We start from the raw sequence: 16,454 nt of genomic DNA, 5'->3' as shown, positions 1-16,454 counted from the left end.
GATTGTTTATCAAGGGATTCTACATTTGTGCCATGGAATTAGGGAGTCTGTGCTACAGTTTAATTAACACGGCAACATCAACAAGTTGTCTGTTGGCTTAAAAAAAAAAGAAGTTCTGATAGAGGTGAGAAAATAAACCAATAGGTTTTGGTGAGCTAGAACACAGAGAGAGAGAGAGAGAGAGAGAGAGTGAAGACATTATTTTATTAGTTCAATGAAATGTGTAAACTGTAAACTACAATCAGTACTAAAAATTAAGAAGAAGAAAACATGTGTGAAACACAAAAAAAAAAAAAAAAAAAATAAAAAATCTTAACCAATTGAATTTTGTTGATGTATTCACCATCAGCATGGTGATATACCATGGACAACAACACCTTTGCCGCTAGCCATGGAGGCAAAAATCCTTGCGAACAAATATCCTCCAATATAGAGGACCATTCACCATTCTGATAACATGGTCAAGGAATGCAACATTGTACACCATCTTTTTTGTCTTTTGATTTTGACTGTGCAAGAAATTGGTTGCATAAGTTTGGTTTATATAGGCATCAACAAAGGTTGGAATATTTATGACTAAAACTTTCAAATTACAAATCATATTATCACAACCAATATATTAAGATATGTTTCCAACTTTCCATGCCAAGCAAACGTAGGTAGTACACAACCTTTAGTATTCACATTTTCCTTCTATATATTGCAAGTACAAGATTTTCCAGACAAAATGCTACAAATGTCATGGTATAAACATACGATTTTCACAAATTTTTTTTTATTGAATAGGTTTCCATTAAAAGCAAATACAACTAATCTAAAAATTATATTCTCAGTCCTTTATTATCCTAGAAAATTGTTCACAAATGTGTCCAAGTTCCTTTGCATCATAGTTGTCATTGAATTTTCATGTTAAACTCTTGCCATTTCAAGCAAACCCTGTGAGCAAGTAACGAAAACCTCATGAGCAAAATATCACAATAATTTTACAACATTTTCAAATTAGTCTATCATCTCACACAAAGGTCCACAACCTACAATTTAATTTTTTTAATGGCCCATGTGTAAGGTACTAGGCTAATTCAGGAATATTTTGAATTGTTGTAAATTGAAGTTAGCAATTAATGTTGCTAGTCTCTTGTCATACCACGTCAGGTTTATTGTCTTCTTCAATTTTCAGCTGTTCCATTTTCGCCTTATCGTCACTTTTCCTTTAACTCTTCATTTCCCTTTTCACCTCTTCTTCCTCTTATCATTCTTCATTGTACTATTCGTTTTCTCTCTTTTTGATTCATCTTCTTCCCATTAATCCTCCATTCCATTTAATCAACCAGTTTTCCCCTCATATATTTGCTATTACCTATGCACCTCTCTCTTTTATTCATTCTAAGATTTGTTCAACATTCAATGAACTGAATTTTTTTCTCATATATTTGCGATTACTTCCTATGCACCTCTCTTTTATTCATTCCAAGATTTGTTCAACAAAAACGTGAATAGATTTTCTTCTTCCTCTTGGGGGGTTTTTTAATTCTGTTTCTAAAAACTTTGTGGTGGTTTTTAATGTGGCTTTGTTAGTCATTTGAATAAATTTAAACCATATAAAATCTTGATTATATTTTTATTCTTAGAAAATGCATTATGTCCCACGCACAGACAAAAAAAAAAAAAAAAAAGATGAGTGACAATAAAATTTTTAAGAATGGAAATACATCAAGCCTTACGGCCAAAATGGGGTTTTACCCCTTTGTCACAAACTTTCCAGAAAAATGCCCCATGTTTGAAATTATTTAGGGTTACACCCCTGTTTTGAAACTCAATTTTTGAACAATTGAGTTATAGCGAAATGAAACTTAAAAAAAAAAAAAAAATTTGTTAAACTCGAGTTCCACTTGAATATTCTCATGGAACTCGAGTTCCTCACTAAAAACTTGAGTTTCATGAACTTGAGTTCCACGAACTCGAGTTCCACAAATTTTTTTTTTTTTTTTTTTTTTTTAAGTTTCATTTTGTTATAACTCGTTTGTCCAAAAATCGAGTTTTACATTAAAAATCGAGTTTCAAAACAGAGATATATCCCTAAATAGTTTCAGACCAAGGGCATTTTGTTGGAAAGTTTATAAGAAAGGGGTATTTTGCCATTTTGGCCCAAGCCTTAGCAAAGAATATTTTTGCCAAAATTATGTATTAGATCATCTTCATTCTTATTTTTTTCATGGCTAGAATTATACAAGTGAAAAAGGCTAATGTTTTATTATATTTTGCATTTTTATTTTTTATGATGGATTATAATTAGGCCGTTCCATTATAAATAAAAAAAATAACAACAAATAAAAACCTGTTACCTAAGATTTTTTTGTGAGAATAACAATTTTTAATTGTTATAAATAAATAAAGAAAAGTTCTCACTTCGGAAGGAAAGAATTGGTACCGACATACCGTTCACTGTTCAGTTGTTAAAACGACGCCGTAAAGCCCGTAAGAACATAGAGTACCATTTAAATGGTACTCTTTTCTCTCTTTTTCAAAATTTCAACCTCAATCTCTTCTCTTCTCTCTCTCTCTCTCTCTCTCTGCGACAAAAACACTTAACAATGTCAGAAATTGCTTGGTATAGACTAACTGTGCAGTGGCAGCCATGGGAGCCAACGGTTGTGACTAATGCTTAGGGGCAGAGAACGACGCCGTACAAGCTATGGTGATATCCTGAGAACACCCTTTTTTTTTTTCACTGAAAAGGGTTCAAATTGTCTATTATAATCATTCAACTATTTGTAGATTAGAGACAGAATTTGAATTTAGATTTAGATTACTGTTCAGGAACTTTGGATTTCTTGTTTGTTCTGATATTCAGTGTAATGTATATTTAAGCCTAAACACTTTCTTCATAGCTCCAATGGTACTCTCTTTCTCTCTCGTCATATATGTATGTATGAAATGTTTTTTGTGCCCTGATGCATATCATATGCTAAAGTTTTTATTTTTTTACAATTTCTATATCCCAATGAGGAAAAGTTTAGTAATCTGAAAATGGTGCATGAAATTCATACCACAAAAATAAATAAATAAATAAATAAAAATAATGGGGCTCCCTTTTGCAAGCTTTTTGTAGAGGTTGAGGAACCATAGTTCCACTTCCATGCACTGCCAGGTAGATACTAGGCATTCTGAGGGATATTTTGATTTTAATCATGATTTCTGATCTGGGTTTTCTTTTTTGTCAATCTCTAGGAACTGTTTTTTCCTTGAAAATTTTACAGGGGTATAGGTTGGTTAAATAATTATACTCTTCCTTTTATTTTATCTTACTTGCATTAGCATTTCGTTGAAATTACGAAACAAGCAACACCAAAATCGTTGTTGTGGCACATGCAAATGCATGCATACTCACCTCATTAGCATTTTGTGTGTGCTTCACCTCATTGACTGATGCTTGTTGAGCATTCATTTTATCCTTGTAGCTTCTTCTACTTGTATATACTACCCTGTCATTGCAATATAAAAAGTGGTCCTGGCCACGTAAGAACTTGCCTTCTTAAAAACTTTCCTATCATCTTGGGTTTTGATTTGTGCTACCTCTTTGTTAAAATTTTATATATTCTGATTCTGGTGAACATGGTTGACAGATTGACCAATTATTATTATTATTTATTTATTTTTTAATTTCTTGATACTTCAATGAGCATCCTATCATGCCTCTTTTGCCAAGGACATAAAATGTAAAATATGTCTTCCAGGAATGCTTAAATGGAGAGTTTGTCAGGGTGGGTCCTTACCCAAAGTTCATCCCTGTGGCTGGATACCACTGTATGTCTCTTTTTTCTTTTCCCTTGTGGAACTTTTTACATTGATGACTTAATCCGTGAAGAAACACGATTAACTATATTCTTTATATGAAGTTTAAGAATTTTTATTATCTTGGTCCCTTTTTTTTTTGTAGGTCGCTTTTTTTTTTTTTTGGGGGGGGGGGGGGGGGTGGGGGTCTTTATTTTTGTAGTGTCCCTAATTTTTGTTGGGCTTCCCTCTTTGGAAGCCTGCGTCCTGGTGTTTTTACTTGATAAACCCCTCTGGCCGAAGACTAGTGGTAGGTGGTCCTACGGAGCTTTCAGAGAAGGGTAGCCTAGCGTGACCAGTTTTGTCATTCTTGTTCATGTAGTGTGCAAACCGTTTTAGTTACTTAAGTTGTTGCTTCATGCATAGCCTTCACATCAACATAGTACCTTCTTCTTCTTTGTCTTCTTTTCCCAGCCATTCCTTTGGTCATTGTTTATGCCTATTGGTCACTTATTGATAATCCGTGGTTACCTCTCAGGATAAGATCATGAATTTCATTACAATCTTAGCTGTACAGATTTTTAATACTTATAACACCATACATCTTTATGGTTGTGGCTTATTCCTCAAACATCTTAAAAACAAGAATTTTTGATACAAGCAATCAAACTGATCAATGTGATGGTATCTGGATGTTTGAGCAAAATATATTTACAATATGGACATTGGCTATACACTAACATGTCATTATTGGATTGAATATACAGATAATGAATCAAAACTTATACAAGCCGCACAAATACACACCACACTCAAACCTCAAGACATCAAACTAAGAACAAACCCTTTCATATAACTATCTTTGCATCTGACTTCTTTCAACTGCCAAAATAATCTAATTTTGTATTTTATTTTGGTGATGTTGTCTTTGGATGAGAAGACTTTCCAGTAATAGCCTTCTTCACCTTGTAAAGTGAATGCTTGACCTTTGAGCCAACTCCTGATAGGATATTATGTTTCTTGTGCACAACCTTAACATCAATGTCTTTAGCAGCTTCTACCATGACCGGAGCATCATAGCCTGGGTCTGTCCTTTTGTGTTCATCTCCTTCCTCTTCATCTGTTTTTGTTTCATCAACTGTGGTTTCTGCTTCTTGATTTTGCATTTCTTCTTTGCTAGGGACTGGTTCTCTTTCCTTGGTCAAGTCTTTAGTCACTTGCAAATTTTCTTTCTTGGATCTATGCATGAGGTCGGATAATGAAATCTTAGCTGAATCCTCTGATGTAGACTTCTCAGTTAATATTTCACCCAAATCACCAATTCTTTTTTCTCCTTCACATTCAACCTCTCTCACTTCTGCATCAGCCTCTGTAGATTTTCCAGGTCTTGTAACTTTTAGTTCAACTTTCTCCAAGGCTTTGTCAATTGGGTGCTGTAACACTGGTTGAACATCTTCATGGGCTGTTGTAATGATTGTCCCTGTGTTCTCACTGGGGCATTCTTCTCCTGGAATCTTTGTTTCAGATGCTGCATAAGAGGTCGTCTCTAACTGCTGAATGTTTTGAGTGATTTCTTTGACTTCTGCAATGCCCAATGTGCCTTCTTTCTGCAATATCTCTATGCCCGCCTCCTGGATATAAGAGAAATCAAAAGGCTTCTTAATATGATCCATTCCATGCGACTTTCTATTTTACTTTGATCTTTAGGCCCTATTCGGATTTTGAAATGATTAAGGGGATGGTCAGGGACCATTTGAAAAAGACTCAATACTGGCTTCCATTATTCATCCTCCATGCATGTCTTTTTATTCTTTCAAAGGTCAATATGGCTGTTGAAGATATTTCCTTGAGGTTGATCACAAACCTCAAATTCAAGACTCTTAGTGTTTATAGAAGCAGCTTATTGGCAGTAAGGCACCTCATTGAATAAGGTAATCTTGTTTTCTTAGGGGGAAAAAGGAAAAGAAAAAAGGAGCAAGGTGACTTTGAGTGCATTAGTCCATGTGGTTGGGTTCTGTAGATATTTAATTATTCATTATTATGATCCATCTTCAGGGAACAATAAAAAAGAAAGAAAGAAAGAAGGAAAAAAGCTATTGTCTAATTGATTTCATCAGAAAACATTCCTTTTTTGGATAATCAGCCAAAATTCTTCCTGATCATTTTGTTTAGAGCAAAAATGTATGCAAGATCACTGTATGCATGTGTCATTTGTTATATTCTGCAGAGATTTCATACCAAAAGTTAAATTTATAACATTAGAGTCCATTTTTTTTTTCTAACATTTTAACCCTTTTAAAAAATTTTATGTTTTGATGGCAAGGAAGGAGGAGAGAATTGAAGGTCACTGACCTTTTCTTCGAGAGTCATGACTTCCGTTGTTGCCTTTGTGAAGTTTGTGTCACCACTCTTATTTTCAAGGTCCAGTTTCATTGCTGCCTCCTTGACAGTCTCTCCCTGTACTTTATCTAGATAGCTCTCTGCTGCATTCTCATTCTCAACAGTTCTATCTTCAACTTGAATCGTCTTGGCAATGTCCTCACTTAAATTGCCCTCGTCAATTATTTCAGACAACTATATAATAGAAAAAAGCTTCAGCTTTTCAAAAGAATAAGGAAAAAGAGAAAAAAAAAGAAAAAGAAAAAAAGAGTACCCTGAGTGCTTCATGCTGATGTGCATCTGTTGTGGCTTTACATGTTTTATTTGTCTCCTCTGCTGGATATTCTTCTGATTTTGATTCATATCCTTGATGGCTCTCTATAATCGTTTCTTCACCAAGAGAAACTGATTTAGCATCTTTGGCAAATTCCTGTTCCTCTGTGACCTGTTATATTTTCCCACACAGATAACAGTTTCTTACTCTAGAAATAATTACAGAAAAAAGAAGAAGGAAAGCTTATGAAATAATAAATCACAATTTAATTCTCTGACCTCTTCAATAGAAACTACGTTCTTTAATATTTTATTTGCTTCAACTGTTTTCTTGCATTGACTCTCACTTTCTTCAGTGTTCAAATCAGGTATTGCTGTCTGGAGATGCTTTTCATTGATATCTTCTGATTTGGTGAGTACTTCATGACTCTGGACCTCTGACACATAAGTGAAAGCCTTTTCAGTTATCCCAAAGTTGAGATTAGAGGGGATTGGTCTTGTTAGTTTTATGATTTCGTCAGTTTCTGAAGGAGAATCAGCATATTTAATCTCTTCTTTTACATGAGGCTCTACTTTTGAAGCTTGATCTAGTGTGCTACCTTCTTCCTTTTGTACTTCACCACTTGGCGTTTTAACTTCTTTCATGTTCTCTTCTTCGGTTCTCTTGACTATGACTGTAGTTCCATGCTGCTCTTCCCTGGAAAGAAATGAAGATGATGGTTGAAGTTGCTCTCCCAAATTCCCTTCTGGAAGAGTCTGACCAGCAATGACTTCATCTTCACTAACTTCTACTAAACCTAGAGCCTTAGATTTAGATGATATTTCAGAAGTTTCTTTCATTTCTTCAATATCAGCTGCATCCAGCTTCTCCACTTTTAGGATTTCCCCAGTTTCACCAGTTTCTTTAACACCCTCATATTTGGACTCAAAAACTGCATCAGAAGCTGTTTTTGTTTCCTCAACTTCATTTGCGTCTGGATTTTCCAGAGTTTCACTTTCTTTCTCTTCATTTTTGGTAGCCACATTTAGGAGTTGAGATGGCAAGTTAGAGGAAGTTTTTTCAAGCTTCATGCTGGCAACTTCTTCAGCTGGTGGATTGGACTCCCTTGTACTTGTTTCTACTCTATCATCTGAGATAGTATCCTCTGTTGACTTGTCATTCAGCTGAGCTTCCACTGAACTTGGCTTTGCTGTTACTACTTCTGCAGTTGCATTTTCAGTCTTGTCACAAATATTATCCACTTTGATTTCCTCTTTAATATATTCAAATGAATCTTTAGCCACTGTGATGGAGACACCCTCAGGCTTCACAATACCTTCATCCTGTATCTCTTCTTCTGAGTTAATGAGTGCTTCACGACTGTGAACATCCAACATAGTTTCCAAAGCTTTTTCACTTGTCTCAAAGCTAAGATTGGAAGCGTCCTCAATTGGACTTGTTAGTTCTTTGATTTTCTCGCATTCTTCTTTGTCTGCAGTCTCTAATTTTGAAGCTCCATCTAAAAGCCCCAATTTGGAGACTGCAAGCTCCTTGGGCTCTTCTTGCTCCAAGCATGCCTCTTCTGTTGCCTTTATTGCTGAAGAATTGTTGATACCCTTCTCATCTAGCATCTCCACTTCCTTTATGTTTTCCTCTTCCGTCTTCTTGAATGTTGTTGTGGTTCTATGCTCTTGTTCTGTAGAAAGGAATATAGAAGATAGTGTTTCAGGTTGCTCTTCCTTTTGTAAGCATGTCTCTTCTGTTGCCTTTGTGGCAGAAGAATCACTGATATTCTTATCATCAAGTATCTCCCCTTCCTTTGTCTTTATTGCTTCTGTTTCCTTGACAATAGTTGTAGGTCCATGCTCCTGTTCCCAGGAAAGCAATTCAGAAGATGGTGTTTGAAGTTGCTCTTCCAACTTTCCTGCAGGGAGATTCTGATCAGCAGTGATTTCATCAATGATAACTGCTTCAGTGCCCAGGGATTTGGATTCCAACACTGTTCCAGAAGCTTCTTTGATTCCTTCTGTTCTGTCTGCATCCAAATTTTCCACTCTTAAACTTTGCCCAGTCTTATTCGTTTCTTCAACACCATGATATTTGGACTGGAAAACTGCATCAGAAACTGTTTTGGTTTCCTCATCTGCATCTGGTTTCTCCGGAGTTACAGTCTCTGTCTCTATATCATTGTGTTTCATATTTGGGAGTTGAGACACCAAGCTAAAGGAAGTTTTTTCAGGAGTCATGCTGCCAACTTCTTCAGCATGTGGACAAGGCTCAGCATTGATTGTTTTTAAACTCTCATCTGAGCTGGTATCCTTCACAGGTTTGTCAACCATCTGAGCTTCCCCTAAGCTTGAATCTGCTGGTATCACAACTGCATTGTCGGCATTGTCAGGAAAATTGTCCTCTTCCACTTTGATATCCTCTTTGATCTTTTCCTCTTCATCTTCAGCAACTGTCACAGAGACATTTGTTGGCTTAACACAACCCTCATCTTGTATCTTTTCTTCTTCTTCTTCTTCTAGTGCTCTTGTAGCAGGTACTTCTGTTTCCTCTATTGGATCTTCATTAATAGTTGTGTTTACCGTTTCTATATGTTCTTCAGAGTCTGTTGCCTTAAGATATACAGTGGATTCTGGGCTACAATATTTCACCTGTTTATCAGAAAAAGTTTCAGATTGATGTTCACTGAAAGAAGATAAAGAAGTAGCATATGACATGCAAAACCGCACACACACACATTCATGATTCATATTAATATCCATCTTGTATTGATTTGGGATGAAGTCCCTTTGTATATGTTTTTTTGTAGGCGATATAGTTTTGGTGGATGAAATTAGACATGGTCAAAACCAAGTTGGAAACTTGGAGGGGTGCTTTGGAATCTAAAGGCTTTAGGTTAAAACAGAATATATTGAGTGTAAATTGTGAACTTTAGCAAATTTGGAGGGATGGTTTGGAATCTAAAGGCTTTGAGATAAGCGGTAATTAGCATGGTACCATAGCAGGTGATCCTGAGTTTGAACCATGTCTCTACTCTACCATCCTAACAGCTTAAGGTTTTGTCTTTGTTGTTGTTTAAATGATATATATATATATATATATGTAGAATTGCATACTGATTAAAGCTAACCTTGTTAAGTGTATCATCTCCAAGAGATACTTCATGAATTTCCTTAAAGTCACTTTCTCCATCTATCACCTGTTCTCTATTGTTTGCGCCTCCATCAGCTTTTTCAACTCCTTCATGTCCATCAACTGCCTTAAGACCACCTTCATCTTGTATCTTTTCTTCTTCTTGTGCTTTGGTAACAGTGGCCTCTGTTTCCCCAATTGGATCTTCTTCAATATTTGTGTTTACTGTTGCTATCTCCTGCTCGGACTTTGTTTCCTTGAGATATTTGATGGATTCTGGGCCAAAGTCTTTGTCCTATTTATCAAATAATGTTTCAAATTAATGTTCACTAGAGAAGAAAAAGAATCGGCAAACTAGATATGTATCACACAGTATTTCTATACTAATTAAAGTTCACCTTCTCAAGTATTCCATCTCCAACAGAGATTGTATAGATTTCCTTTAATGCACTCTCTCCATCTATGGCTTGTTCTTTAATGTTTTCACTTCCATTAGCTTTCTCAACTCCCTCATGGACCTTTGCTGGCTTAAGGCTATCTTCATCTTGTATTTTTTCTACTTCTGGTGCTTTTGTGATAGGTGCTTCCATCTCCTGTATTGGATCTTCTTCATTATCCGTGTTTACTGTTTCTATTTGCTCCTTGGAATCTGTTGCCCTATGATACTTGGTAGATTTTTGGTCAGAGTCTTTCACCTGTTTAACAAAGAATATTTCAAATTAATGTTCATTGGAAGACAAAAAAAGAAAGAAAGGCAGATGTATGTAACATAGAATTTATTTAATATTTAAAGCTCACCTTCTCAAGTATTTCATCTCCAACAAATGTTGTATGAATTTCCTTTAAGTTGCTCTCTCCAGCTATGGCATATTCTCTGATGTTTTCACTCCTATCAACTTTCTCAACTCCTTCATGCCCATCTGTTGGGTTAAGACTGCCTTCATCTTGTATCTTTTCTTCTTTTGTAAGAGATGCTTCTATCTCCCTTGTATCTTCTTTAATATCAATGGATTTTGGACCAGAGTTTTCCACCTGTTTATAATTAATTTTTTAAATTAATGTTTACTGGATGAAGAAAAAGAAGCATCATATGAGATATATAAGTTATAACATATAATTTCTTTACTAATTAAAGCTCACATTCTTAAGTATTTCATCTTCAGTAGATCCTGTATGAATTTCCTGGCTGTAGTGCTCTCCATCTGGGTTTTGTTGTATGTTGTTTTCACTTTCATCAACTTGCTCAACTCCCTCATGTGCATCGGCTGTATTAAGACTTCCTTCATCTTGTATCTTTTCCACAGCTGGTACTTTTGTAACAAGTGCTTCTGGTTCACTTGATGAATCTTTTTCAAAATTTGTGTTTAGTGGTTCTATATGCTCCTTTGAGTCTGTTTCCTCAAGATATTCAATGGATTCTGGGCCAAAATTTTTTACCTGTTTATCAAATTACATTTTAAATTAATGTTTGCTGGGAGAAGAATAAGAAGTACTTTGTATATATATATAAAATAGAATTACTATACTATTTAAAGCTCACCTTCTCAAGTATTTCATCTCCAATAGATTTTTTTGTATAAATTTCCTTCAAGTCACTCACTCCATCTACTGGCTGTTCTATGTTGTTTTCACTTTCATGAACTTTCTCGACTCCTTCATGCGCTTCTGTTGGATTAAGGCTACCTTCATCTGGTATATTTTCTTCTTTTGGTTCTTTTATAAAAGGTACTTCTGCCTCCCACGTTGGATCTTCTTTGATATCCATGTTTTTGGTTTCTGTATGCTCCATGGAGTCTGTTGCTTTGATATCTTCATTGGATTCTGAGCCAGAATCTTTTACCTGTTTATCAAATAATGTTTCAAATTAATGTTCACTGGAAGAAGAAAAAAGAAGCATCATTTGAGATGTATAAAATTAAATTTTTATAATAAAAAAACTTACGTTCTCAAGAATTTTATCTCCAGTAGATATTGTATGAATTTTTATCAAGTCACTTTCTACCTCTATCGCTTGTTGTCTGATGTGGACACTTTCATCAACTTTCTCAAATCCCTCATGCACATCTGCTGGTTTAAGAATACCTTCATCTTGCATCTCTTCTTCTTCTGGTGCTTTTGTAACAGGTGCTTCTGTCTCCCCTGTTGGATCTTCAATATTTTTGTTCACTGTTATTATTTGCTCTTTGAAGTCTGTTGCCTTAGGATATTCAGTTGAATCAGGGCCAGAATCGTTCATCTGTTTATCAAATAAGATTTAAAATTAACATTTTCCTGAAGAAGTATAATAACTAGCATATGATAAATATAACTTAGAGTTCCTATACTAATTAAAGCTAACCTTCTCAAGTATTTCATCCCCAGTAGATCTTGTACGAATCTCCTTCAAGCTGCTTTCTCCATTTTTGACCTGTTCTATGATGTTTTTACTTTCATTAACTTTCTCAACTTCTTCATGCACTTCTGTTATCTTAACAAGTCCTTCTTCCTCCCCTGTTGTATCTTCTCCGATATCCATGTTTACTGCTTTTGTTTGCTCCTTGGAGTTTGTTTCCTTGAGATATTCAGTGGATTTTGGGCCAGATTCTTTCACCTGTTTAACAAATAGCACTTCAAATTAATGTTCATTGGAAGAAAAAAGAAGAAGCATCAGATGATATATATAACATTAAATTTCTATACTAATTAAAGCTCACATTCTCAAATATTTCATCTCTAGTAGATCCTGTATGAATTTCCTCCATTTCGTTCGCTCCATCCTTGTTTTGTTGTATGATGTTTTCACTTTCAGCAACTTGCTCAACTCCCTCATGCACATCTGCTGTCATAAGACTACCTTCGTCTTGTATCTTTTGTTCTTCTGGTGCTTTTATTACAAGTGCTTCTGTCTCCTCTAATGTAGCCTTTTCAATATCTGTGTTTAGTGTTTCTATCTGCTCCTTGTAGTCTGTTTCCTTAAGATATTCAATGGATTCTAGGCCAGAATCATTTACCTGTTTATCAAATTCCATTTCAAATTAATTTTTGTGGGAAAAGAATAAGAAGTCACGTATGCTATATATAACATAGAATTACTATACTATTTAAATCTCACCTTCTCAAGTATTTCATCTCCAATAGATATTGTATGAATTTCCTGCAAGTTGCTCACTCCATCTACGGGCTGTTCTATTATGTTTTCACTTTCTGTAGCTTTCTCAACTCCTTCATGGACTTCTACCAGCTTAAGACTCCCTTCATCGGGTATATTTTCCTCTTTTGTTGCTTTTGTAACAGGTACTTCTGTCTCCCCCGTTGGATCTTCTTTAATACCCTTGTTTTCAGTTTCTATATGCTCCTTGGAGTCTATTTCCTTGAAATACTCAATGGATTCTGAGCCAGAATCTTTAACCTGTTTATCAAGTAACATTTTAAATTAATGTTCATCAGAAGAAGAGAAAAAAGAAGCATCATATGAGATGCATAATGTAATTTTTTTTTTTTTTAATACTAATTTAAGCTTACGTTCTCAAGTTTTTCATCTCCAATAGATATTGTATGAATCTTTTTCATGTTGTTCTCTCCATCTTTGGCTTGTTGTCTGATGTTGTCACTTTCATCAACTTTCTCAACTCCTTCACGCACATCTGCTGGTTTTAGTGTTCCTTCATCTTTCATCTCTTCTTCTTCCAGTGCTTTTGTAAAAGGTGCCTCTGTTTCCCCTTTTGGATATTCTTCAATATTTGTGTTCGCTGTTCCTATTTGCTCTTTAACGTCTGTTGCCTTGAGATATTCAATTGATTCTGGACCAGAGTTGTTAATCTGTTTATCAAATAACATTTTAAATTAACATTTTCCTGAAGAAGAAAAACAAGAACTAGCATATGCTATATATAACTTAGTATTCCTGGACTAATTAAAGCTAATCTAGGCCAGAATTGTTTATCTGTTTATCAAAATACATTTCAAATTAATTTTTTGTGGGAAGAAGAATAAGAAGTCACGCATGCTATATATAACATAGAATTACTATACTATTTAAATCTCACCTTCTCAAGTATTTCATCTCCAATAGATATTGTATGAATTTCCTTCAAGTTGCTCACTCCATCTACGGGCTGTTCTATTATGTTTTCACTTTCTGTAGTTTTCTCAACTCCTTCATGGACTTCTACCGGCTTAAGACTCCCTTCATCTGGTAAATTTTCCTCTTTTGGTGCTTTTATAACAGGTAATTCTGTCTCCCCTGTTGGATCTTCTTTAATTCCCTTGTTTTCAGTTTCTATATGCTCCTTGGAGTCTATTTCCTTGAAATACTCCATGGATTCTGAGCCAGAATCTTTAACCTGTTTATCAAGTAACATTTTAAATTAATGTTCACCAGAAGAAGAGAAAAAAGAAGCATCATATGAGATGTATAATGTAAATTTTTTTTTAATACTAATTTAAGCTTACATTCTCAAATTTTTCATCTCCAATAGATATTGTATGAATCTTTTTCATGCCGCTTTCTCCATCTGTGGCTTGTTGTCTGATGTTGTCACTTTCATCAACTTTCTCAACTCCTTCATGCACATCTGCTGGTTTAAGAGTTCCTTCATCTTTCATCTCTTCTTCTTCCGGTGCTTTTGTAAAAGGTGCCTCTGTTTCCCCTGTTGGATACTCTTCAATATTTGTGTTCGCTGTTCCTATTTGCTCTTTAACGCCTGTTGCCTTAAGATATTCAGTTGATTCTGGACCAGAGTTGTTAATCTGTTTATCAAATAACATTTTAAATTAACATTTTCCTGAAGAAGAAAAACAAGAACTAGCATATGATATATATAACTTAGAATTCCTGGACTAATTAAAGCTAATCTAGGCCAGAATCATTTATCTGTTTATCAAATTACATTTCAAATTAATTTATTGTGGGAAGAAGAATAAGAAGTCACGCATGCTATATATAACATAGAGTTACTATACTATTTAAATCTCACCTTCTCAAGTATTTCATCTCCAATAGATATTGTATGAATTTCCTTCAAGTTGCTCACTCCATCTACGGGCTGTTCTATAATGTTTTCACTTTCTGTAGCTTTCTCAACTCCTTCATGGACTTCTACCGGCTTAAGACTCCCTTCATCTGGAAAATTTTCCTCTTTTGGTGCTTTTATAACAGGTACTTCTGTCTCCCTTGTTGGATTTTCTTTAATACCCTTGTTTTCAGTTTCTATATGCTCCTTGGAGTCTATTTCCTTGAAATACTCAATGGATTCTGAGCCAGAATCTTTAACCTGTTTATCAAGTAACATTTTAGATTAATGTTCATCAGAAGAAGAGAAAAAAGAAGCATCATATGAGATGTACGATGTAATTTTTTTTTTATACTAATTTAAGCTTACGTTCTCAAGTTTTTCATCTTCAATAGATATTGTATGAATATTTTTCATGTCGCTTTCTCCATCTGTGGCTTGTTGTATGATGTTGTCACTTTCATCAACTTTCTCAACTCCTTCATGCACATCTGCTGGTTTAAGAGTTCCTTCATCTTTCATCTCTTCCTCTTCCAGTGCTTTTGTAAAAGGTGCTTCTGTTTCCCCTGTTGGATATTCTTCAATATTTGTGTTCGCTGTTCCTATTTGCTCTTTAGAGTCTGTTGCCTTAAGATATTCAGTTGATTCTGGACCAGAGTTGTTCATCTGTTTATCAAATGACATTTTAAATTAACATTTTCCTGAAGAAGAAAAACAAGAACTAGCATATGATATGTATAACATAGAATTCCTGGACTAATTAAAGCTAACCTTCTCAAGTATTTCGTCTCCAACAGATCTTGTATGAATTTCCTCCAAGCCGCTTTCTCCATCTATGGCCTCTTCTATGATGTTTTTACTTTCATTAACTTTCTCAACTTCTTCATGCACTTCTACTGGCTTAAGACTATCCTCTTCTCGTGTTCTTGTAACAAGTACTTCTATCTCTCCGGTTGTAACTTTTTCAATATTCATGTTTACAGTTTTTGTTTGCTCCTTGGAGTCTGTTGCCTTGAGATGTTCAATGGATTTTGGGCCAGACTCTTCCACCTATTTATCAAATAGCGTTTCAAATTAATGCTCAATGGAGAAGAAGAAAAAGAAACGTCAGCTGAGACATATAACATAAAATTTCTATTGTAATTAAAGCTTACGTTCTCAACTATTTCTTGTCCAACAGATACTGTATGAATTTCCTTCAAGCTACTATCTCCATCTGTGGCTTCTTCTCTGAGGTTTTCACTTTCATTAGTTTTATCAACTCCCTCATGCTCATTTGTCGACTTAAGAATACCTTCATCTTGTATCTTTTCTTCTTCTGGTGCTTTTGTAACAGGTGCTTCTGACTCCCCCATTGGATCTTTTTCAATATTTGCGTTCACCGTTTCTATTGTCTTAACATGTTCAATGGAATCTAGGCCACAGTCTTTCACCTGTTTCTCAAATAACATTTGAAATTAATATTAGTTGGAAGAAGAATAAGTAGTGTGTGCGCGTGTGTTTATATCATAGAATTTCAATACTATTTGAAACGGACCTCCTCAAGTATTTCATCTCTAGCAAATATTGCATGAGTTTCCTTCAAGCCACTATCTCCATCTGTGGCTTCTACATTGATGTTTTCACTTTCATCAGTTTTATCAACTCCCTCACTCTCATTTGTCGGCTTAAGAATACCTTCATCTTGTATCTTTTCTTCTTCTGGTGCTTTTGTAACAGGTGCTTCTGACTCCCCCATTGGATCTTTTTCAATATTTGCGTTCACCGTTTCTATTTGTTCCTTAGAATCTGTTGTCTTAACATGTTCAATGGAATCTCGGCCACAGTCTTTCACCTGTTTCTCAAATAACATTTGAAATTAATATTAGTTGGAAGAAGAATAAGTAGTGTGTGTGTGTCTGTGTGATTATATCATAGAATTT

The 16,454-nt window shown here is 35.0% G+C and overlaps 1 protein-coding gene across 50 annotated transcripts in view; it reads right to left on the bottom strand.

Moving 5' to 3' along the window:
- Positions 1–4,496: 4,496 nt before the first annotated feature.
- The window catches only part of LOC126714798 (uncharacterized), a 37,318-nt gene continuing 25,360 nt past the window's right edge, over positions 4,497–16,454 (bottom strand). For all 50 annotated transcript variants that reach the window (XM_050415117.1, XM_050415118.1, XM_050415126.1 and 47 more), the window contains 21 exons: positions 16,070–16,366; positions 15,687–15,965; positions 15,304–15,582; positions 14,902–15,198; positions 14,497–14,793; positions 13,973–14,269; positions 13,567–13,863; positions 13,043–13,339; positions 12,633–12,929; positions 12,235–12,531; positions 11,880–12,131; positions 11,484–11,777; positions 11,082–11,381; positions 10,682–10,978; positions 10,340–10,573; positions 9,940–10,236; positions 9,540–9,836; positions 6,703–9,060; positions 6,425–6,595; positions 6,124–6,345; positions 4,497–5,402 (listed from right to left, as the gene is read on the bottom strand). In XM_050415117.1, coding sequence (XP_050271074.1) covers positions 4,680–5,402; positions 6,124–6,345; positions 6,425–6,595; positions 6,703–9,060; positions 9,540–9,836; positions 9,940–10,236; positions 10,340–10,573; positions 10,682–10,978; positions 11,082–11,381; positions 11,484–11,777; positions 11,880–12,131; positions 12,235–12,531; positions 12,633–12,929; positions 13,043–13,339; positions 13,567–13,863; positions 13,973–14,269; positions 14,497–14,793; positions 14,902–15,198; positions 15,304–15,582; positions 15,687–15,965; positions 16,070–16,366 — 8,379 coding nt within the window. In that variant the 3' untranslated portion in view covers positions 4,497–4,679. The remainder of the gene's footprint in view (positions 5,403–6,123; positions 6,346–6,424; positions 6,596–6,702; positions 9,061–9,539; positions 9,837–9,939; positions 10,237–10,339; positions 10,574–10,681; positions 10,979–11,081; positions 11,382–11,483; positions 11,778–11,879; positions 12,132–12,234; positions 12,532–12,632; positions 12,930–13,042; positions 13,340–13,566; positions 13,864–13,972; positions 14,270–14,496; positions 14,794–14,901; positions 15,199–15,303; positions 15,583–15,686; positions 15,966–16,069; positions 16,367–16,454) is intronic.

The sequence above is a fragment of the Quercus robur genome, chromosome 2 (assembly GCF_932294415.1).
Source record: "Quercus robur chromosome 2, dhQueRobu3.1, whole genome shotgun sequence".
NCBI lineage: Eukaryota > Viridiplantae > Streptophyta > Magnoliopsida > Fagales > Fagaceae > Quercus > Quercus robur.
The sequence above is the reverse complement of the archived record's forward strand: the minus strand, read 5'-3'. Positions and strand labels throughout refer to the sequence as shown.